Genomic DNA, 23,910 nt, shown 5'->3' with positions numbered 1-23,910 from the left:
CTTTGTCTGAATTGGCATGAAAACGAATACAATTATTCATGCAATTATACGTTTATGTATACATATACAATTATTAATGCAATTATTCGTTTATGTATACATGTACATTTATTAATGCAATTATTTGTTTATTTATACATATACAATTATTCATGCAATTATTTGTTTATTTATACATATACAATTATTCATGCAATTATTTGTTTGTTTATTTATACATATACAATTATTAATGCAATTATTCTTTTATGTATACATGTACATTTATTAATGGAATTATTCGTTTATGTATACATGTACATTTATTAATGCAATTATTTGTTTATTTATAGCCTACATATACAATTATTAATGCAATTATTCGATTATTTATACATATACATTTATTAATGCAATTATACGCATTTTGACTTTAGAAAAATTGCGTGGATTTTATTTAAGGATGTACGTCACATAAAACATATGTCATAGTTATTAGTTTAGTTACGTACTACATTAGATGTTTGCTAAAGATCGTTAAATAACTTTGAGCTCTTATTTATTGTTTATGAAAACTAATTAAAAACTTCAAACAATGACGTTTGTTTACTTAAATATTTGTATTTATTCTTTTGAAACGTAATAATAACTCATTTTAAATGAGCAGTTTTACGTTATCTTACAGGGATACTCCACCCCCCCAATACGAAATATCTGTCAAACTCAACCTCTAGTCTTTCCAAACCTTTATACGATTTCTTTGTTTGGTTGGAGACAAATATCTGGATGTATTTTAGCAACGGACCATTCTGGGGCACCTTTGACTTTTTTTCACTATAGTCAATGATGCCCCAGAATTTGTAGTTCCTGACATTCTTCCAAATATCTTTTTTGTCTAAAGCAATGTGAGCAGCCTTATTCGTGACAGAATGCTTTGGAACTAGTGACGGATCCTTTAATGAAATGGTAATTTGACATAAATGTAAAATTATTATGAAATTATGATGATTACTATTAGTAGTATCAGTATCTTGCACTGCTCTTTCTCGCACACATGACACAAACTCAATGAATCCTTCTTGTATGTTTATTGATCATTCAGTAATGTGGACAGTATTAACACTGGACCGAATCTCGCCTCTCCTCACATAGCAGCAAAGGTCGTCTGAAAACACACAAACAAACACAAACTTCTTGACGCGCACATGACTGCCAACAGCCTGCCATTCACCTTCCTTAACACAAACCTGACTCAAGTAGCCAGCAAATAAATAACTTTCTCTTTGGATGATGTCATCAGTAGGAGACTAAATGAATAAGCAGCTGTGGCAGCAGGTTTACATGATGGAATCGATGCATTTACACAAACATTCACACACAGATATATAGGAATCTGTCTGTCTTAAGCTATACACGTACAACAGTAGTTTGTAAAATACATTTACGTAAAAATACATGATTAGCAATAGCAAGCCATTATCACAGGATAGCAATACAGACTTTAAAACAACAAGAACACAATGTCACACATCGTTATGGCTGGAATGCTGTCTGTCTTTTCTATCTCTCATCTAAGGTCATAGGTCAGTACCTACAAGGGCCTCCCCATGCTGCGGTGACATCCAATAGTTGCACCTCATTCCAAATACATTGACAATATGGCTCACGTAACCCCCAACCACAAGCACACACTCACACATACTCACAACTACTTTAAAACAGAAATGTTAGGAATAAAGGAGGAGAGAAAGTCTGTTGCTTCACCAGGGGCTATACACTGTCCATTAGCAGCATTAACCAACAGATTTATTGCAGGTGTGTCACACGCGCACGAGCACACACACATACACACACACACACACACACACACACACACACTGTGTTGCGATGGTACCAATCAAAACGAATAAGAGGGTTGTTAAAAGTTGTGGCTCCCAATGATAATGTTCTCAATTCGAGCGATTCTATAGATTCACAATATAAGTCCATGATTCAGCAGCAATAGAAATGAATGACATCACTCTTTCGGAGGACCTCATGGTTGGAGCCCAATCGGTCTACACAACTTTGTCAATACTGGAGCCATCACATACATACATAAATGAAGTAAGTGCTTGCCGATAAAACCTTGTTTTTTGCCATTTGGCTGAAGTCTCATTTGGGAGACACTGACAATTTGATATTTTGTGCAATAAAGCAAAAAACAAAACAAAAACACTGTATGACGTGTACCTGTAGAAATATCACACATATAGCATTGTGAATATATGCAAGAACGAAAATCTTCTAGAGAGCTAAATATGACATCTAAACCGTTTATAACAAAGTTACTTTCACAAATAATGACGAAACAATTTTTCTGAAAGTGCTATCATGAAACATATGCCCGAAACGGAGGCTTTCCGAACATTTTAAGCTTAACAACCTTCAGCTTTCGAGGAAATAAATCATAAAACCCCAAACACTAAGCTAGCACTTTACCCACACACAGATCTGCTTTTGGAGGACACAAACGTTTTTTTAGGGGTGTTCACATTGACAACAACTCCATGGTCGCAGCTACAGTAACCAACTGTATTAAGCGACTTAACACTTGAGCGTCCAATGGTAATCCATTCGTGTCACCTCAAATCGCTAATTCGTTGTCGATGTGAGCATCACAAACCTTCATAGATTCAATTCATAGACCAGCAGGATCCTCCAGCCAGATTCGCAGAGCAGCGTGTCACGACAGGGTCCGTCACAGATTGCGATTTGTGTTTTGGAGTTTTCCATGCTGCAAGTTTCGATTGGCACAGCAAAGATTAAAATGGACGTCGTGTCTTTCATTGACATCTGTGATCAGTGCAACAGCCAGCATTCTGGTGGATGACTTTGAAAACGTTAAAGAGCAAGACGAATAACCGAAGGATGACTGTGTGAGAGAGAGAGACGTCCATCTTTCCCTTTGTTGGTTTGTATTGTGAAGCAGTTCTGTGCTGGTGTCCGTTGAGGCTCTTACGATGAGCAGCAGCATGAAGGCAAACAGCCATCAAAAATGAAATACTAAACTAAAAACATCACGAGATGAGCCTTCCTGTCTATAGCCATGAGGGGTTTGGTTGCCTTACAGATGGCTGTAAAGAGGTGCGACATGGTCACTAAAACACTGGGAGGTCACTAACCAACAGTTTATGAGCCATTGAAACTAACAAACAGACGAAACGCCATCTTTTAGCTTTGAGGGAACTCGAAGTTCAAAGTGCTACGGCCGTTTTGTGAGCCAAAAATTCACTGCAAACAAAGTCCTGCTTTAAAAACACACCTGAACTGTGTATTTCACTTTAAGTTAAGGTTGTCGGTGATGTTTGGCATCCACCGCATCAGGACAAAAACTAAAATGGCTCTTGAAGTAACCAAACGTGTAACATCAAGATGTTCCTTCATCATGCGGCACTGGCTTGAGATCTGTGCTTGTTTGAATTCGATTAAAGGCTTTAAGGTGAATAAAAGGCAGTGAAGTGTGTGTATTCGGGTTACTGGAAGGCTTGGTGAAAGCGAGGCAGGGTGGTGGTTGTGTTCAGAGACGGTGGGTGTGTATAGTTGGGAGTGAGCGTGTTGGTTTGTGAGAGTGTGTGTGAAGTGAGCGTGTGAAGGAGGCTGAGAGACTCGGGCGTGTCTTGCATGGGCATGGTTAAAGGTAGCCCCTCCTCCTGGCTGTAATGCACTCCCAGCGCCGGCCCCGCCCCCGCCCCCTGGTTGTAAGGCAGAAAGTTAAACAGCGGAGAAAGGAAGTCTAGTGATGATGCCGCGTCTCCGGTCGCAGTGGCAGCAGCGTTTAGCTTGGGCACGTCCTCGGCCTGTAGCTCTAGCAGGTAACTCTCGAGCTCCGCCCTCAAGGGCGGCGGTGGCGAGTAAGAAGCGTGACATAGCGGGTACCTCAGAGCGAGTGACCCAGATGTCGGCGAGGACCGCGGCTCCATCAAGTCCACAGGCTCTGCCTTGACCCTCAGCAGATCGTGAGCGTGGCTCTTCTTGACGTGGCGGGTGAGGTGGTCCTTGCGGCCGAACCGCTGGGCGCAGTACTGGCACAGGAAGTCCTTGCGTCCCGTATGCACGACCAAGTGGCGCCGCACATCCTTGCGGGTGTAGAAACGGCGCTCACAGTGTTCGCACTGATGGCGCTTCTCTTTCGTGGCTGCGGCGCTTTTCCCGGCGTGGCCGCGCAGGTGCTCTAGCAGCAGGGGGGTGCTCGGGTACGGCTGCAAACACACTTGACATGTCAGGTCTCCACGGTGGGCGGCATGCAAGGCTTGATGCCTTCGGAAGCCCAACTTGGTATTGTAGCTCTTGCCACATTCCGTGCAGCTGAAGGCTTCTTTGTTGGGGTCGTGCGTGTGGAGGTGATTCTTCAGGTGATCCTTACGATGGAACATCTTCTCGCAGTAGCTGCACTTGTGTGTCTTTTCTGGCGAGTGTGTGGCCATGTGCCTGCGGACACAAAAACACATTGGTGGCTGTTTAACCCGTTTGATTCTGGGTAAATCTTAAGAGATACGACTTTAGGTTAAGGTTGTAAAGATCTTTTAATATTATTGCTGTAACAGGATTTGAAGATGATTTGCTATGCTAAGCCTATTGGGGACAACAGCTTCCAACCACATATGCTGCAGTTTAGAGTATCTCTGTTGTTCCAGTCCCAACAAATGATGTTGTTGTACTTGGGAAAACATATAATCTCAGACCACCTGTTTTAAGAAATGACCTTCATCAGTGAGACGTGTGCAAGTGAGCGAGGCCTACCGTAGCAGTTTATACTTGGAGACAAAAGCCTTGTTACAGTCGGTGTGCGTGCAGCGGTATGGCCTCTCGCCCGTGTGAGAGTACGAGTGGACCTTCAGCTTCTCCAAACTGTTGAAAGACTTCTCACACAACTGACACAAGAAGTTCTTCCTCACTTTTCCCTCCACTCTTCTCTTCCTCGACCGACAGCGCTCTGCCGCGGCGGGGCAGTCGTTAGGAGCTACGGTCGCCATGGCAGCTTAGCGGCAGCGGGCCATGTGGTGGACGCGTGCGATGTGTCCCAGCACAGGCGGAGTGAGAAAGTCCAAATCTTTAGCACAGCAAAAACACAGCGCCCTACAGGAGACACAGAGGAAAATGCATTACAATCCAGAAAAGGGATTCTCAACGTTTCATTACAAGCATTCACATCGGACCGACATACCACATTACAAAACCCATAAAAGAACCATGACCATGAATTCTCAGTGTGGACTTCACCCAAATATTACAAATGATGTCATTATGGTTGCAAAATGTGCATATCAATGCGATTTAATACATCACAAAGTTGCGTATTCATTAAAAGTTTTCGGTTGAAAGTCTTAAATTCATTATTCTTATTCCAAACCATGCTGGGTTTTTTCAATTTTTGATGATTTCATAAGAAAGACAAGCAGGAAAAACTTCTTTGTTTTTGTTTACCTGAATTGTCCTGAACTTTTCAGGTTGATATACCTACAGATATATTGAGCAAAGTGTTACTCAAAGTGTTTTTTGTTTACATTGACATCAGACTTATTAAGTACAGTAAAACATGACTGTTGACTTTTAGTATTTTAGCGATTCTCTTCCAAGAAACACTGTGTGTTGGTTGTAAAACACACAAACAAAAAGCGTTAATATATCCCATATTACATATCCCATTTATCTTTGATATTTTGCAGCCCTAGTTTTCATATTTTACTACTTAAAATAATCTTGCAATGACATAAACTTTATTCTTTTTCACAAACTACCGACAGAAATACTTTAAATATGGACCATGAGGTTGCTAGAACTGTTGTATGAGAAAGACCTTCAAATTTGTTTAACAAAATCTTATTTGTGTTCCACCAAATTACAGAATGTTCATGTTCTAGTAGTCCTTATTCTATTCCAACTTCATTGCAGCTATATTTCACATTCAAGCCATACTACTTAACCTAAACACAAGAAATGATCATGTGATGAAGGGACATAAACATCAGAACGTAAGTGTACACAGACATGCATCTCTAACAAATCTCACCTTTAAGTTAACATAATAAATCTCCTAATAATTCATCATTAATAAAAAAATTCAAAGCAGACATTGCTAATCACTACAGCAAGATACATAACTATAAAAATACACAAGAAATGCATATTCAAAACACAAAAAGGTTATGCAGGATTTATAGACGGCATAGAGAGCACATCTCTGGTGTCTTTCTGAAACCTTGTATCTCAATATTTCTTGATTTTTATTGTTGCCATAAATCAGTATTACTTACCTTTATCACTAGGTTTGCAAATATCTAACAATTATTTTCATCTTGGCTTCAACTAAAATCAGTACTGAATATATTTGTTTAGCGAAACTTTTAATACTGTGGATTATTTACAACATTCGCATTTTTACTACAAAGGTTACAATCGTAATTGTTTAGCTCAAAATGTATTTGAATTAATAAGATACAATTGCTGCATTGCATAAGATAATTGTTAGAAAAGATGCACCGCATTTGTAATGATTACTCAAAGTACAGAAAAACGGTACGATGACCTTGCAGCGAAATACCACGGTTTTGAGGTATGACGGTGCGAGGTTACAACTTTAAAAGGTTATTTTTGTAAAAAACTATGAACACAATATATCTTATTATAAAAAAACACAAAATATTTCGTACAGTATTAAACATGTACAGTATATCAGCTTAATTCAGTGGTTCCCAAATCTTGTAAAGCATGGCATCCCTTTCTAGTCATTTTTTACATTAAGCTTACATGCATACATACACAAATAAATATAAATAAATAAAATGCAGATGAACTAACATATACCTTGAAACCGTTATTCAACCCATGCTTACTCACTTTAGATATTGTAATGCAGAATTAATAAAACATTATCTGTAGTCTACATGTTTACAACTCTTTCCCAGTAATGTGTTGTTGTACTGTCCCTTCTCATGAGCTCAGTAAAGCATTTTTGACGCATTAATTTCTGCCAACCTAAGGACCTTCATCATAAAAATACAATAATCCAATAAAAAATGTATATTATAATAAATATAATATTCTTTGTAACACTGTACAACTTCCTCCATTAACAAACATTTGACATATGCTGAAAACCTCTTTTCATAATTTGTCATGTCCAGGATTCAATTCAGTATTATTGCCCAAAAGAAAGAGAAATTCATTTGTTTTATGATGATTTGAGGATCCCAAGAATCAAATGAATCAGAATTAAATTCACCATTTTTGTATATACCTACATATACTGAGTATTTGAAAGCTTTTTCAGAATGCAGTCTTCAGAGCCCCTGTTTCAGCAAGCCCAGAATCAAAATATTGCCACTAAATCACTGTCAACAAAATACTTGAAAACCTGATTGTGTTGAAAGGTTTGGGTTTTGAAAGAGCTCTAAGTTTGTCATACGACACAACAAAGGGTTATGTACAGTAAATTAATCTGAGTACATGTTTTTAAGGATTTTAACAATGTTTCATAAAGGTTGTTTGTCAAACTCTATATATTTTACATTTCTTTTCATTCAAATTGATAAATTCCACCTCTAAACTTATAATTGATATCCTTTTTTTTACAACTAAAATGTATTAAATATTGAAATACTTAATAATTATTGTAGAAATTAATAATAACTTGTTTGACATCAATAATTGGCTTTAACATTAAAGTATAATTAAACATAACATATCACATTGTATATGTAGACAGTTTGTGAACTTTATTACCCCAAAGCTTAAATGTTATGTTTTGTTAACTCCTATATGGTTAAACATAATCTTCTAAACTTTTTGATCAGTAGTAAAAAGAGATTCTGCATTGCACATTTAATTTAAAATAAATTATGCACAAGAAAGCAAAACATAAATGATCTATATCTTGCATTCTTACTAATTATTATTATTTGTTATACATACTTATTATTTTAAAAAATGAAAATACTTGCATTGTTTTGCACAAAATATATATGTGTAACTTTTAAAGGTTTGTTTTAATATTCAATAGAACATTCACTCAATAGTTATATATCACATTCAAAAGATTTCCAATTTTAAGATCCTTCATTTCATCAAATAAGTCATGTTAAAATGTTTTAACTTTGAAATTAATTATTCATTTCACTGGTTCTTAAATTATTGCTTGCAATCAATCAAAATTACAAAACATCAAAAAGAATACAGTTTTATTGAATATAGCTTCTTAAGAGATCAAAAACAGAGTAGTATTTTGCTTCATCACATGATTCAAAGAGAAAAGTGCAAAATTACAACCGTATTTTAGCAAGTTCATAACTTTTGTTTCAACTTATTCAACCTTCCACCGGACATACATGTCAACAATAGAGGTCTTAATATGCAATTTGATATGTTTAACTGGTATTTTAAACGCTTCAGTTAACTTTGACTTTCATGCTGTTGTTTTTCCACAGACCGCGATCTTAACATCATATGAGCTGAACAACATTCATAACAACTGCGCGGTAAACCCGATGACCCCCTTCAGTTCAATGGCTATAAAAAAGAACATCCAGGAGCAATACGCACGGGGGTCCTTCAAGCCCCCTTTAAGGAGGGGATTCTCGACCACTGCATCTACACATACTCGTACACAACGCGCCCCAACAACAAAACCCCTCACGCACATCAAACCCACAGAAATGCGTCAGAATTCACATGACGGAATATCTTTTGACTTCAAAGCAGAGATTTAAGCAACTTTATAATGCGGCCAGATGCTCGCGCGTCCCCGCGCAAGCGCCCTATCACGTGCACACGCTCCCCTATATCCATATGAAACTAGGCCTATGTAATTGCACGCTATAATAAATGTGCTGCGATATTCTGCAGGACTCCACCACACCCCGAGTCACAGCATCCAACAACACTGATCTGAATGGATTTATTAAGGCTAAGCGCATTTAATACGGATTGCCATTCATTCGTCGATAACTTAACTAAAGTGTTCAATAATAGTAAGTCGGAGATGGGAACTTGGGGTTTGACTGAACGTGGACAGATGGACAGCAGTTCAGCGTCGCGCAATTAGTCCCCCTTCATTCTCCCACCATTTTGGTTGTTTGCGTTATTGACAAGCAACTTTCTCTTCCGATAATGAGCCACAGTGCAACTCCGTAAGACTCTTTTGACACATCCGACACAGTAAACAGTAAACCGACTGCGACTCCGAAAGTGATAACTTTCTAAAACTCCCACAAAACGAAACCAAGCCAAACGTCGCTTTTAAAACAACCTCAAACACGCAAAGGTTCGTTTAACGCAAACACGGTGTTTACTTTCGCCTCGCGTGCACGTTCATGTCAAAATATTCGCACCGTGTCTGTCGCGTGCATTTAATTTCTTTTTTTTCGGCATTTAAACGCGCGTGATTTCGCCACCGCTGCCTACGTTATTATATTCCGAGGAAAATGTGAAATAATATTGTAGGAAATATATTTCATAACTTTTTCACGCAACTACACGGCTTTCTGTGTTTATTGACATTCGTTGAGTCGCAACGTGACGCGACACAAACAAATAACAGTTTTTTTTCTAACAGTTTCTGTATCGTTCGCTCTTCCGCTGCTTTTCTCTCAAGTCCAAAGCTGGGCGCTGATTAACGCAAACTTTTTTCTCCAGCTCACCCCTTCTCTCATAATTTGAATAACCCCGATATTTTAATTGAAAAACGCCGTAACAATTTTGTTAACTGGCGTGAAACTCACCGTGGGAGCGTTAACATCCTTTCTACTGCGTTTTTCTTGACTTTCAACTATTCCCCGGATTTTTAGTAATTTTTTTCTCATATTTTTTGCTGGACGCGGCGGGCCTAAAAATTGTTTGCTTTCCCCTCTTTCCAGCAGCCATTGTGTATGCGCTGCGATGCAACCGAACTGCGGTTTGGCCACGCCCACCGCGCTGACCCTCCTCCCTCTCGCTTGTGATTTGTGTAACAAACTGTCATTTTTATTTAACTGTCGCTGACTGTCCCTTTCGAGAAATCTAAAATTAGGGACTCGTCGGTGAATCTGTCAATCGACGCGACTTCGTTTAATATCGCTTTAGTCGATAGGCGGGAACAACAGTCTACGACCTCGTTTTACTGGCTAAAGCAGGCGTCAGTCCGCGCCGACGTGATCCGCGAGTCTCGCCTACTAGCGGTTTGATTGGCCGTCGATGCCTGTCAGTCACCCAAGGGTAAACCATGCTAAGTTGCGCCGTGTTTTTAAATGTGACGCTTGTTATGACATGAGGGAAGGTTGAATGTTGTAGTGCGGGACGTCTGTGTAAGTATTACGATAATAAACTATTGCTTGGATACAAGCATGAACGATTTGTCATTTCCATGGGTATTTGTAAATGCAAACGAAAAACTTTAAACGCGAAGTTGAATTTAGCCTAGCTAAAGCTAACAGTCTCCGCTCACCGGTTTGAATGACGTGAGGTTGTGTTTGCTAACTTCTACTTGTTGGAGACGAGTTAACAAGGGGTTTGGTTAAGCTAGTAAACATGTAGTAATTTAGTGTAGTTAACATGGTTTGTGTGGATCGATAACCATTCATATTACCATAGTTTTACTATAGTACCATGGTTAAACTACGCTTATAGTTGGTTTTACGACAGTAACAATAGTTTACTATAACTGTAGGGCTCGACATTAACAAGTAACTAGAAAAGATTAATACGAATAGTTGCATTAGACAGAACTCCGGTCGCATCGAGTCCATATAGCAAGATGCGGATCCTGTTATTTAATTTGTCATCTGTCTGTTCTGCGTGAACGAGCTGCACAGTTATCACACTACACGACTGATGGTCGAAGATTTGTCTGCGTCTGCACTGTATGAGGATATAAACACGTACACTTCAGAGTCGTCTGAGAGTTTATTTTACGAGTATGTTCCTGTTTGGGTGAAGCTATCTACTATCGTGAAGCACACATTAAACTCACGCTTCTTCCCGACGACCCGTCAAAATAAAAGTCCTTTGACCTACGTTTAGGCATTTGGCAGACGCTTTTAACCAAAGCGATTTACATAGTATTATCCTATACATAGGTATCTGCAATCGCCTGGGATCGAACCCTAAATCTTGCGTTGTTAACGCAATGCTCTTACCACTGAGCTACAGGAAAGCATTACAGGACTTGACCACTCAAGGATATTGCAGTACCCTTGTAGTGAATTGATAAACTGTAGTAAACACTGTAGTATACTATAGTAAGGTTTAAATACACTATAGTATGTAGGAATTTTTCTGCAGTTTACTATAGTCATTTAAGTGGACGAATATACCTCTATAGTATAGTAAACGAATGGAATACACAGAACTTAGAAAAAATCAAACAAATTTATGTTTATATAATATGGCCCTAATTTATCCATCTATATGTAACATTATGTCAGTTACCTGCCCTGCACTAGTATATTTTTTTAATGATGACAACAGACGTTTTATACTTGTGCTACAACTGTTGGGTAAAAAATGTCGTCATAAATACTGCTTGCCTTAGTTCTATAGCAATCATGGAGAGTATTCCCCTATTATCCCCTGGTTTCCCTCTGAGTTTTTTTCCCTCCGATGGACTTTTGGGGGGCTGCTAGAATTTTATAGTCTTATTTAATTATCACTGAATATAGGAATTTATAGTCCGTCTGATATTTGACCTGTGTTTTGACTTGCATAACCTTATATGTTTTGCTTATAGTCAATGCTTTCTTATACAGCTGCTTTGTAACTATATAAGCGCTATATAAATAAAGCTGACTTGACTTGACTATTAACACATTTAGGTGGCTGCAGTGGACACTTGGTAAAACGCTAAAAAGCAAACTTGACCAATCAGGATCTGAAACAATCACGTTATATTGTCACTTCTAATGAAATATATATATATTTTTAGAGTAACTCGGACAAGTGGATGACAAATTTACTTGTCCGAAGCACAACCACATGACATGACAATGCTTAATGTAAAGCCATGGTTAATTTTCCTAAGGGGTTTGGCTGCGACTGCTACAGTTTGCAGTGCATCTCTAACATTTTGTCATTTAAACATTTGAACAACAAGGCGTTCTTATGCAAAAACGTCATGGGCACTAACATGCTTCCACATGTTAAAGAGATTGTATGTGAATCTATAATGACATTCCCTTTGTAACATCCAACTGTAAAGCAGGTGCGTTGGAAAGATGAACAATAAATCCAGTGTTCAGAAGCTCCGGAATTTGGATAGCAACCCTTGCATTGAGGTCAGACAGTCACATTTATGTATGCTTTTATAATTTAACATTTTTACCATTTATTGGTAAGAAAATCTTGTTTTCAGTCTTAATGATCCTGTCAAAGGTTTAGACAGCCAGCACTGATGGGAGCTCATTTAATGATTTATACATTTATACAGTGTAATAAAATGAAACTAATGTATATAGTCCGTAGGATCTAGGCTGAGATACCAAATGGATTGAAAGGTAGACTTTGGGAAAAACATTTCATAACAGTGTTTAGTAGCTGTCATCTATGCTAGGATATAGTTTAGCAATTTGTTGTCTCCACATAAATCTAATTTCATAGTTTTATTGACCGTATATCTTTATGGTAATAATCAAAAATTATTGTCTAAACGTTTGCCCGTACTTTTAAAGTGGCATTTGAGTTTTGCATAAAGCAGTGGTTGAAGTATTAGTTTTATCTGTATGTTTATCACTGTCTGATAAATCATAAACGGTGCTGTCAAATTTTAATTTTCCACAGGAGAGCGACGGTTCTCAAAAATGCCTGAATGCATATAACTACGATAAGAACATGTGTTCTGCATACTTCTTGAGGTATAAAAACTGCAGGAAGTACTGGGTAAGTATACAGAGAAGCCAAAATCATTTATTTCGATGCTGACGGTGCAAAAGGTTATAGTTTATGTTTGCTCTTTCAATATTTGTCCGTCTCTCTCAGCATGCCGTGATGGTTCAGCGGAGACGTGATGGAGTCAAACCGGACATGCCGACTGCTGAGGAGCGAGAGCGGATCATTGCGACCCTCGGAGGGAAACCCTACTGACAGCACATCGGTGGTCAGCGCTCATGTGCTCATTTCACCCCGCTGTAAGAGAACTCTTTATCAGAGGAGGAACATTACAAACCCCAGCATGCTGTTCTGTGTGGGGAGAGAACAATGAATACCTCTTACTCACACCACCAGTGTCAGCCTATTAAAGCCTCATTCATGTGCACAATTATAAAGATTTGTAAGTTTAAGAGAGGGTGTGTTTTAAAACAGTGTGTATTCAGTTTGTTTGATTATGTATAACGTATCTGTAAATATTGGTTTTGCCAAAATAAGCACTAAAATGAACATTAAATAATGATTAAGTTGTGAGTAATGAAGACAAGCAGTCTGGTGTGTTGTGACACAAACATTGGTTGACAGAGTCAGATGAACAACATTTGGTAAACGCAACAAGCCGTATGTTTGTTTGTTGGCATTAAAGACATTACAGCACGAATCCATCCATGTTTGTTTTCAAAACATTTTGTGTTTGTAAAATAGAAATTTTTGGTAGTGGGTCAAATTGTGAAGCAACACAAAACACTTGTGCTTCTTTACAGGTGTGCATAGGTTTTATTCAGTGTCCACATGGGGGTGCAATACTCCCACTACAAATAACTCAACAAGCTTTGATGTGTCAGACCTGAAACCACTTTTACAAGACCAGGGGTCAGTATGATTTTAAATGCTTCAGATACCTGAAAATTACGATTTCCAAAAATATAATAAAGCGTTTATTAAACAGGAAAGCTGTAGGTGTGCCGTACAGATAAACTGAGCTCTCTTGTGCACTCCTCCTGGTGACTAATGTGTGAGTCACTTATAAATGTGACTCTCATCTGCCTTTTAGCATTAAAACAAAGAAACACGATTATATAAAGCAGTCGAAAATAAGAACTTAAACAAATAATAGTAATAAAATCATTTAATGGCTAAGCACTTTATTAGCTTATAATGCGGATATGCCGTATATACATTTTCAAATGTAAAACAAATATAGGCAATAGCAGAGGAAATGTATTTTGTAGCCTTTACAGTATCTTTACAGAACCGTTCTTCTCCAGAATTACTAGAGTAACGTATGACATGCAAGTAAACATGTGAGCATTTGTATTATGTCTAGATCAGATGCTAATGAAATACACAAGTTTGTGTGTTGAATAAAAAGCCACTCTCTTGTTAGACATATGTTTAAATGTATTAAGAAGAGCCATAATACAAATAATAGCCAAGTATGCTTAAAAGACACTTTGAATGAGGTCAATCGATTCCTTCATAAAATCTTTCAGTCATAAAATTGGTAAGTTATAAAATACTTGAGATACAACAGGATACTTCAGTTTTGGAGATTAATACCACCACAAAGTAATAAATACGACACGTACGATGTGCAATAATCAGATGTATAGTTTTGTAAACGGAATAGCATTATCTTATTATTTTGTAAGGTCAAGCCAATGCGAGTCTGTATCCAACATTCTGCTTTAAAAACTTCCAAAAAATGGGTTTATTGTGATGGTTATAACGGAAGTGCCGAAAACAGAGTAAGTGCTTATCGAGTTTGTCAGGTTCATATGTTGCCAAAACAGACCTACATAATTGTTTACGTCTGTTGCCATCACTTCCTGTCACATGACCCGCTGTGCGCTGTCTGTGATCCACTGGTTGTTTCTCAACACTTCTAATGGCTGAAATCAGTCGTTCTTTTGTCCATGACCTTTGAACTTAGCCATGAAGTTGAACGCTCCCAGATATTCACCGAGCAGCAAACCGATTTTAGTGGGTAAACAACTGCAGGTAAAACACAGAGAGAGATTGTTATGCACATGCACACTAGTAAGAACACACAATCTCGATTGAATTGCTGAGCAATGAGACTGAATGGCCATGCTATTTATCTCCTGATAAAAATACCACAATAATCTCACATGTGTATTTAGATTTTGCAACAAACATCAGAAATTTAAAGTGAGCCAAAAATGAAAATTCTGTCATGAATGACTCCACCCCATATTGTTCCAATACATTTCTTTGCTCTGTTGAACACAAAGAAAGATATTTAGAAGAATTTCTGGTGTAGTCAAAAAATGGTAGTCAAAGGTGCCCCTGAACGGTTTGCTTATCTAAATTCTTCTTTTGTTTTTAACAGAACAAAGAAAGACATACAATGATTTGTTTTCTACTATGGTAGTCAACAGTGCCCATGAAATGTCAGTTTCTAAGATTTTTCCAAATATCTTTCTTTGTGTTCATTACAACAAAGACATTTATTCAGATTTGGAATAACTAAGTAAATGAGGACAGATTTGTTATTTTTGGGTGGGGTGTCCCTTTAATACGAGAAAGAACAATTATGAGCTTGAGCTATGATATTCACAGCTCTGTACTCTTGTGTAATATGTTATACAAACACACAGGTCATATAGGTGAAAGTTAATGTAAGTTAATGTTTAGCTTCAGCATCTATTGCGAATCAAGATTGAACATTTGTGCAGAGAAACTCAGATAAACGCAGGTCCAGTGTGACTTACTTCTTCATAGTAATGGCGATGTAGATGCTACGAGGCATGTACAGATAAACCTGTTCCTTTCGAACAGCATCCACAATTTTCCTGCATGCGTACTCCGGGTCTAAAATAGGCATGAGTCTGGGCCATCTGCGAAACACACACACGCATCACTATCAATCAGCATAAAATCCCAGAAAATGTAAAAATCCAACATTCCAAACATTCCGTCCATTGATGGAATAAACAGAGAATTTCAGAGTTTTACACCATCTTCTTTAGCGAAGTAAAGCATGTTTAAGTGTTGCCAGCGCTGCATAAATAACAAAATATCCTGTTGATTGACAGATATCTGGTTTATCTGATCCACGTGCGTGCAATACACCGCCCAAGCATTTGCAAAAAGTGTTTTAATCTTACTTTGTGTTAGCGCCTTCAAACATGCCAGTGTTAATGAAGAAGGGGCAGACTATGGTGGTCTTCACTCCATCACAGCCAGAGGCCAACAGCTCCAGACCCATGGACTCAGCGAAGCCAACCGCGGCAAATTTACTCGCACAATAGTCTGTATAAAGCATTCAAAACAATAACAAAATCTGACAAACTGAATGTTTGTATGTGTTGGAGAGAAAATATACCTGCCAGTCCATTGACTCCGATCAGCCCAGCAGAACTCGCAATGCTGACCAGATGACCTCGATTAGCAGCAATCATTGCGGGGAGAAAAGCCTTGTACATCTAACAGGACAGAGACATACATGCATGACCAGTGTTTACTTTTCACACCATAGACAGACAGACAGACAGGTGTTTACCCAGAAGTGAGCGAGGCTGTTGACCTCCATCGTCTTCTCTATCAGAGCATCGGGAGAATCCATGAACTTCTTCCCAGTGACAATTCCTGCATTATTTACCAAAATGGTGACATCACCAACCTCACGCTTCACCTGAGTAAAAGATACGATACATGATCAAATTTTACACTAATGAAACTGAAGTTTCATTACTGAAGTAATGAAACTATTTATTATAACACCTTATAGCCTAATGTTTACCATAGTAAATAGTAAAAATGAAAGTAGGCCTATCCTACATTACTAACTACAGTTATTCAATCTGCCTATCAACTCTGTAAAAAAAATCTGTAAACAAACAAACATTTTCTGTAAATTAAAGTGACAGCAATATACCGTAGAATAATATTTTCCTGTAAAATTACAGGATCTATAAATATAATAAATTGTTTTCCTTGTACATTTGCTGTCTTTTTCTATAATTGTACAGTTTTTTACCGTATTTCAAATATATACTGTAAAAATAAAATATTGTTTAAAAATGGAAATGTTGTCAGAAATAAACTGTAAAATAAAACATTTTCCTGTACAATTTCCCTGTTTTTCTTGTCAATTTGCTGTACGTTTTCTCATAGTACAGTCAATACTGTAAAAAACATTAACAAAGTATAGTAATTACTATAATATTATACTATAATATATTACTACAGTTTACTATATCAAATGTTTAAGTAGACTATGCACAGTATTTACTAACACAATACCACCAATAGTCCTCCAAGCACATTTGCCAACAGTATCTATTAAATACTTTAAATAATTAAAGTTCTTGTCACTTGGTTACCTGACTCGCGACCCTGTACACCTCCTCCCGGTCGCTGCAGTCACAGGTGTACGCGTACGCGCGCCCCCCGTGCACGTCTCGAACCATGCGCGCTGTTTCATTGTTGCCCTCCTCGTTGATGTCCCACAGCACAAGGCGCGCACCCAGGCGCGAGAACTCCAAGGCCATCAGGCGCCCGATGCCGCTGCCCGCCCCGGTTAACAGCACCAGGTCCCCGGACACACTCTTCCTCCCGACCGGTATAATACATCGCACGAGCGACTCTAAGCTGTAGAACAGCGACCTGGCGAGGACCCACAGCGTCTCCAACAAGAAGTTCATGATGATCCCGGAGACTTAGTTTCCACAGACGCTTTCGACGATGCGTTTGTACAGTGTGATCGTATAAAATCGTGTTTCTTCGCCCTTAATGTCTCACCTCAAGGGTTTCGATCTGCGCGCACTTGTTCGGCTCGTCCGTGTGTTTTTAACCGGGTTGCGCTATCGACCTTCGGACCGTGTGCCCGGTTTTAACCGTTCGTGTTTACCCTAAAGACAAAGTTCATTGTATGGCTGTAGTAACGGGACAGGATGTGATGGGCGCGGCATATGTTTAACTATTTGACGCCCGAGGACCTTCTCTCAATATTCAAAGAGTTTGGAGTGGCTTTAACTTAATCCTTCGCTTTAAATCAAGAGCTAAGAGAGGCAACTGATGTTTTCATGCAAACTGCTTTTTGCTTGTGTGACTGGGAATCATAGGTTTTATCGACATCGGTTGAACCAGCTGTGTAAACTTTCACCTGCTTCAAGGGGGTTTGTTTGAACTGTTTCCATGTATGGAAATGTACTTTGGTCAACTTGAGTTGGGGTTAAATGTGCTGCGTAGATAAATCCGTAAAATACTCCATATAATCTGGTTTATAGGTTTAAAAAAAACAAACGTAACCGTAAAGGCTACTGCGATATGCACTGAATTAGATGAAGTACATACTTAGCAACTGTTCAAGCAGTACAGTAAATGCGACACCGGCATGTGTGGGATGCAGGACACATTCAGGACAAACAACATCCACCATGTTTACATTGTCATATGACCCATTCATTTGTTCACATATAACAATAGCAAATTGTTTGCTCAGGTGTTGTTAAACAAGTTTGTGCACATGGAAATCATTTCTTGGTGCCTACAGGTATATCAGTTAAACGCCTCTTTTCTTTGTGAGACAAATTAATGGTATATGCACAATAAGAGGCCTGGAGTGGGGACAAACTTTGGCTTCTATTACTGTGGCCCGTAAGTTCACATTTCCGTGATGCTTGTCAAGTTTTGAGGCATCACGGTGCTCCTGAAACCTTATGAATATGATGATGCTAAATGATCAAATCGTTTTATGTAACACGGAGCCTCTGACATCACATTCGGACGTTGATAACATGATGTAGTTAATTGCCTTTCTTTATAAAGGTACCTGATGTGTGTATAATAAAGAGCGACCTACTATCAGAGATAAAGATCAGATGGATTTTCATGCATCACCGTTTCATGAAAAGTCGTTCCATTAGTGGAATTGCTTTTCACGAACGTTTTAAGACACGAATCAAGTAAAATGACTCCATCTCAATGAAATCATCATCATTTCAGCACAATACAGAAGAAGAAGCTACTTGCTTTTACTTGCAAACAAAAGGCCGCTGAGGTATGAAGCACTTAGAGAGGAGAGGAATAATGCGTTATGATAAGAGGATGAGTGGTTTTATTCAACAAGTGTTTTGTTGCAGTTTTCAAGGGTTTATTTAAGGTGTATGTCATAAGAATCAGACTGCTCTACTATATGAATAATAGAGATGAGTTTTCAGGACATATTTACTGTGTAATGGAACATTGTGTAATGTCTCTTTTCAGTTTTCTTTTAAGAGAGAACAAGAAACGATGTCGAAACCGTTGGCTGTTTCAGTTCCCTTAAATCAGAAGTCCTGAACAAGAGGCCTTGTGGACCCCAGCTGATTTCCAACAGGGCCTCAAGATAACCAATATTTAAAAATGAGCAGCGAAATACAAACGTAATCTTATTATTTGGCTATTTTATAATGAATACGCATTTTTCCAGTTATTTTAAGCTCTACAATATTTTATTGGGGTTTTGTGAGCGGGGTTTTCCAACCTTTTTAGTTCAAGCCCCTTATTCTATTCATACAATGTTCAAAGGCCCCCATCCCACTTACACAAACTCCCAATTTCTACACAATAAAATATTTTAGAAAGACGTTTATTCATTATAAACAAGGACAAATAATTAGAAATATATTTTTTAAATCATTTTCAAGATATTAGTAATCTTGAGTCCTCCTTAGTCAGCTGGGGCCCCTGTTGAGAACAACTGCTCGAAAGCATGGATGAAGAATAACCATCAGATTGTAAAACAGGTCAAATATTAAACATTTTAATGTTGACTAAAACATATCCAGAACATTTACAGTTGTATCTGTTTAACGCAGTTTATTTATGATCTATTTTAATCTGTTCTCATATAGATATTAGCGGATTTCATCCAAAAAACTATTTTCATAAGGACAACACCACTGTTTTTCTTTCTTTTTTGTTATTACAGTTTAATACCATGACAAAACACATTATAACGCAAAATGTTCCAGCAATAATTGTACATTATGAAAATGTAATACCAAGCATGGTTGGATGTCAGTTTTGTATGTAAATAATCTGATAAAGAAATACAGGGACGCAAAACTGAGTTATCTATTTAATTCAAACGTGTTTATTGAAATCTGCTACACACCTCATGCAGTGAGTATGTGAATTCAGATGTCAACGTATAGACGGCATATCCTTGGTCTTCAAGGAAGTCTTATTCACAATACATCACATCACCACTATAAAGACAAAATGAAACTGTTTTACACATTATATTTCTCTGTCGGCTTATAGGGGCTCATTGGGAAATAAAAGAAAAAAAGCAGCTTAATATCCCATGAATCCTCCATACCTCTTTTCAATTTCTAACGAATCTTCGTCCTCATCCTCCCCTGGGGAGCGTTTTAAGAAGCCTCCATAGCGTTTGGTCTCTTGCCACCACTCGGGTCGGCCCACCCGCCTCATGAACCCACCGTAACGTTTCTCCAGAGGCCTGACCTCACTCTCCTGGTCATAAAACCCTCCTCTTTTCATAAACCCCCCGTAACGTTTGGCCATACCCCTGACGCCCTCGGCTGCTCTGTTTAAATCATCTCCCAATGCCGCCTGCCTCTCACCATCAGCTTCGACCTGATTGGTCAGCATTTCAACATCGTGATTGGTCAGGACTCCTCTGTTCTGGTCATCTTCTGGCTCCACTTCATAGAGCTCAGCACTCTTCTTCATGAAGCCTCCGTAACGCTTCATAAACCCGCCGTAGCGCTTCATGAAACCTCCGTAACGCTTCATGAAGCCCCCGTACTTCTTGTCGACCTGATGCTGTTGGTCGTCCAGCTCTTGTGTTTCTCCATCTGGTGTGCTATCAGCATTCTGCATGAAGCGTTTGCACAAACTCCAGGAGCTGGCCGCGTTCAGACGCTCCTCACACGCAAACACGCACTCCTGTGAACAAAATGTGACACGCAAGCGTCATAAATCCAAATAATTCATGTCTGCATGAAGAGGCCGCTCCGGCTCTTTAGCCTGCTCCCTGACATCAAAGAGGGTCTATAAAACTCTCACGCCTCATTTGTCAATCCACGGCCGGGCTGAATGTAAACGTGCGGGTGTGTTTTGGGTGATATGGGACTGAGGAGGCGTTCAGAGGTTCTGCTAAGCTTGTGGAAACCCTGGAACCATGGAAACGTTAATAGAGTGACATTATGAAAATGAACATAATACACCTGTGAATCATTCACGCACGCTCACAAACAAAACTCGTTTTTCTAGAAACTAACAGAGTGTAGGCCTATACTTGAAATTCGTTAGAATGACATTTTCACATATTCCTTAAAAGGATAATTCCCCCCAAAATATTTATTCTATTCTTTTCTATTCTATTCTTTTCTATTCTATTCTTATCTATTCTATTCTATTCTATTATTTTCTATTCTATTCTATTCTATTCTATTATTTTCTATTCTATTCTATTCTATTATTTTCTATTCTATTCTATAGAGTATTAAGGGGAATTAAGGACCTTTAAGGTCATCTACTAAACAAAAGTCATAACTAAATTTTTATCCAGTGACACAAAGACACAATAACGAATTCTTTTAAATATTTTAAATGAAACACTCATGTAATGTTTATATAAAATAATGTAAACGATTCAAACACAATTTTTTACTTATTTTATCATTTATTTCATCTCATCACATGTTTGTGAGTTTATTAAGGAGGTATTTTTTGATCTGTTGATATACATTTCTCCATTTGTTTGAGCATCTTTAGATCCAACTGCATTCAATGAAGTAACATCTCTTTGTGTCTACAAGCGAGGACTTGAGATAAATGAGTGCAGCCTAGCGGTAAGAACGAGAGGGATCAGCGCTCTCGTGCACACGAATGGAAGAGTTTGTCAACGGATCAATACAAGATCGGACTGTCAGATGGCACTTCACTGCTGCATTTTACATCCGGGTCTGATCAATACACCAATCATTTCATTCCGAATGGACACGGACGCGGAGGCTAATCGATACGTGGCTGTGAATTATTTTTGTTTCTATCCTTATTCCATCAGGATCAAACTTGCACAATATTGACACCATACATCTGACATTAGACCAGTTTGGAAACTTTAGAGTAAACCACATCGTTTATTTTTGCAGGCTATAGACAGGCACTAGGCTATCACTATCATTCAATAGTTATTAATTATCGTAAAGAAATAGATTTTTTATCCGCCATTTGCTTCCACAAAAAGTATTTTACGCTCGGAATTTATTATGAGGTTTAAATGATGCACTATTTTTCGACGGAGGAATAATAACTAGTTTAAAAGTGCCTAAAATGTATATCATTTAACAGCAGACTTACGAGTGAGTTTATGTCTATGTGTTGATGCGGCAGTCGCGCCGCGCAGAACGCGCAGTCGGTGCCACAGTCCGCGCGCGCCGTCAGCGTCAGGCACGCGCTGACCAGCAGCATCGTCCGGCTCACGGGAACCGTCGGGGTCTAGAGAAACAATTAAAGCACATTACAACTCGACTTTAATGTTTCTGCGTTTACTTCCATGAATTACTTCACGTTTTTAAACCGAATGATGTACTATGCGTCATTTTTACATCACGTTCAAATATAAAAATCAAGAATATTGACAGAAAACAAGAGTGCTATGAAAATGAATTCTTGGGTGAAAGTAGTTTGTACTGACCTTCATCACTGCGTTCAGATCAGATTCTGCTTCAGTTATCACTCCAGTTTGTCCTCTGTGCGTAAAAACCTCCTTAAATCTGATGCCTCAAGTCTGAGTAACTACCTACAACTGGGTTTGTGGAGACTGTGTGTTTGTGTGTGTGTGTGTGAGATAGAGAGAGAGAGAGAGAGAGAGAGAGAGAGAGAGAGGGCATTGGTTCAAAATTGCTTATGACAATTTAACACAAATTGTTCAAATGTCTCTCAGTTGCTATTCAGTTCCAGTTCATTGGCAGTGAACAGAGATTACAAGTCTGACTATTTATCAACTCTCAGAAATGATTTTCATTATAATACAATCAATCTTTTACCTTTACATTTTCATTTAGTCATTAAGACGCTTTTGATTTGATTCAGATTTGGCCGACCACAGCAATTTCAGCATCCAACTCAAGCCGATGCACTACGCAGGATTCTCAAAAACAAATGCAGCACACTGAAATAGTATAGATAATACAAACACGATAACATTTGAACTTCTTTGTTAATAAGTCAGTGTACTAGCGCGGAAATGAAATTGGACTGGAGAATTGTTTTGGATTTACATACTCTGATCTTTCTGAGTGATAGCACTGAATGTGTGTTGTGTGATTAGTAATGCGTGGATATAGTTCCTGTCTGTTGACCCTAAGTGCGATAGGTGCTATAGAAAATGTATGTATGTATAGGTCACCATGTGATCAGTATAGAGTTGACATGAAGGCAGTATTTTGACGTGTCAGCTAAATGTCTCACATGGTGACCAGCAGAGATGATTGAATGTTACTTTACCATGATGCACTACACTGCACACAGCTAATGATGTAAGAAGCGATGACCTCAACGGGTGAGATGTAAAGTTTTGCTGTGTCTTAAATCACATGCCATATGCGAATTGATCACATTCTCATTACCCATAATGGACTACCTAAATCATAAAATCGAGTCGCTATTTTTCTCCCTGACACACACACATGTCTGGTTTATTATCTCCGTGGGTACAGTCCATAGGCGTAATGATTTTTATTCAGTAGAAACTGTCTATTTTATCGCCTTACCCCCCTGAACCTAAAAATCATAGAAAGCTTTTTTCATTTTTCCGTTTTCAAACAATATTGTCCTGTACAATTTATAAGCTTTGTCCTTGGGGACCTACATTTTGGTCCCCACGGTGACGCGAGTCCCCATGAGTTGGTTTGCATTCAGGTTTAGGTCCCCACCGGGATATAAAAACAAGGCCACACATACAAACCCAGTATCAGACAAAAACACTTAATGTAGGTCATTCAATCGTTCACAGACGTTTAGAGTATAAGGGCAGCACTGCTTTTATTCTGTATTTTCTGTGCTAGCTATTGA

General features: G+C 38.4%; 4 protein-coding genes across 4 annotated transcripts; 1 reads left to right on the top strand and 3 right to left on the bottom strand.

Moving 5' to 3' along the window:
- Positions 1-1,058: 1,058 nt before the first annotated feature.
- On the bottom strand, positions 1,059-9,886 carry plag1 (pleiomorphic adenoma gene 1). The gene is made up of 3 exons (XM_079459852.1): positions 9,738-9,886; positions 4,762-5,097; positions 1,059-4,449 (listed from the first exon to the last, which is right to left on the bottom strand). Exons 2-3 carry the CDS (start codon positions 4,992-4,994, stop codon positions 3,495-3,497), a joined length of 1,188 nt encoding a protein of 395 aa, XP_079315978.1. The 5' UTR covers positions 4,995-5,097; positions 9,738-9,886; the 3' UTR covers positions 1,059-3,494.
- A 315-nt stretch (positions 9,887-10,201) lies between these two features.
- chchd7 (coiled-coil-helix-coiled-coil-helix domain containing 7) lies at positions 10,202-14,237 on the top strand. The gene is made up of 4 exons (XM_079459897.1): positions 10,202-10,298; positions 12,188-12,263; positions 12,766-12,864; positions 12,964-14,237. The coding sequence occupies exons 2-4, from the start codon at positions 12,204-12,206 to the stop codon at positions 13,066-13,068; spliced, it is 264 nt and encodes an 87-aa protein (XP_079316023.1). The 5' UTR covers positions 10,202-10,298; positions 12,188-12,203; the 3' UTR covers positions 13,069-14,237.
- Positions 13,414-19,919, bottom strand: sdr16c5b (short chain dehydrogenase/reductase family 16C, member 5b). The gene is made up of 6 exons (XM_079459866.1): positions 17,202-19,919; positions 16,379-16,510; positions 16,202-16,301; positions 15,984-16,128; positions 15,588-15,713; positions 13,414-14,847 (listed from the first exon to the last, which is right to left on the bottom strand). The coding sequence occupies exons 1-6, from the start codon at positions 17,520-17,522 to the stop codon at positions 14,751-14,753; spliced, it is 921 nt and encodes a 306-aa protein (XP_079315992.1). The 5' UTR covers positions 17,523-19,919; the 3' UTR covers positions 13,414-14,750.
- Positions 19,612-22,644, bottom strand: penkb (proenkephalin b). The gene is made up of 3 exons (XM_079459880.1): positions 22,532-22,644; positions 22,195-22,332; positions 19,612-20,775 (listed from the first exon to the last, which is right to left on the bottom strand). The coding sequence occupies exons 1-3, from the start codon at positions 22,535-22,537 to the stop codon at positions 20,161-20,163; spliced, it is 759 nt and encodes a 252-aa protein (XP_079316006.1). The 5' UTR covers positions 22,538-22,644; the 3' UTR covers positions 19,612-20,160.
- Between the last annotated feature and the right edge of the window lie 1,266 nt (positions 22,645-23,910).

Source organism: Barbatula barbatula (genome assembly GCF_947034865.1).
Source record: "Barbatula barbatula genome assembly, chromosome: 1".
NCBI lineage: Eukaryota > Metazoa > Chordata > Actinopteri > Cypriniformes > Nemacheilidae > Barbatula > Barbatula barbatula.
Note: the sequence above shows the minus strand (reverse complement) of the source record. Positions and strands in the feature narration are given on the sequence as shown.

Excerpts from the sequence above, each read along its gene's own strand:
- penkb (XM_079459880.1), bottom strand. Across the intron at positions 20,776-22,194 it reads ACATAGACATAAACTCACTC|GAGTGCGTGTTTGCGTGTGA; the intron begins GTAAGTCTGCTG and ends TTTTGTTCACAG.
- sdr16c5b (XM_079459866.1), bottom strand. The coding sequence starts at position 17,522 with ATGAACTTCTTGTTGGAGACGCTGTGGGTCCTCGCCAGGTCGCTGTTC. Across the intron at positions 16,129-16,201 it reads CGGAGTCAATGGACTGGCAG|ACTATTGTGCGAGTAAATTT; the intron begins GTATATTTTCTC and ends TGCTTTATACAG. Across the intron at positions 15,714-15,983 it reads TTTGAAGGCGCTAACACAAA|ATGGCCCAGACTCATGCCTA; the intron begins GTAAGATTAAAA and ends TGTGTTTCGCAG.
- chchd7 (XM_079459897.1), top strand. The coding sequence starts at position 12,204 with ATGAACAATAAATCCAGTGTTCAGAAGCTCCGGAATTTGGATAGCAAC. Across the intron at positions 12,264-12,765 it reads ATAGCAACCCTTGCATTGAG|GAGAGCGACGGTTCTCAAAA; the intron begins GTCAGACAGTCA and ends AATTTTCCACAG. Across the intron at positions 12,865-12,963 it reads AAAACTGCAGGAAGTACTGG|CATGCCGTGATGGTTCAGCG; the intron begins GTAAGTATACAG and ends CGTCTCTCTCAG.
- plag1 (XM_079459852.1), bottom strand. The coding sequence starts at position 4,994 with ATGGCGACCGTAGCTCCTAACGACTGCCCCGCCGCGGCAGAGCGCTGT. Across the intron at positions 4,450-4,761 it reads TCCAAGTATAAACTGCTACG|GCACATGGCCACACACTCGC; the intron begins GTAGGCCTCGCT and ends TTGTGTCCGCAG.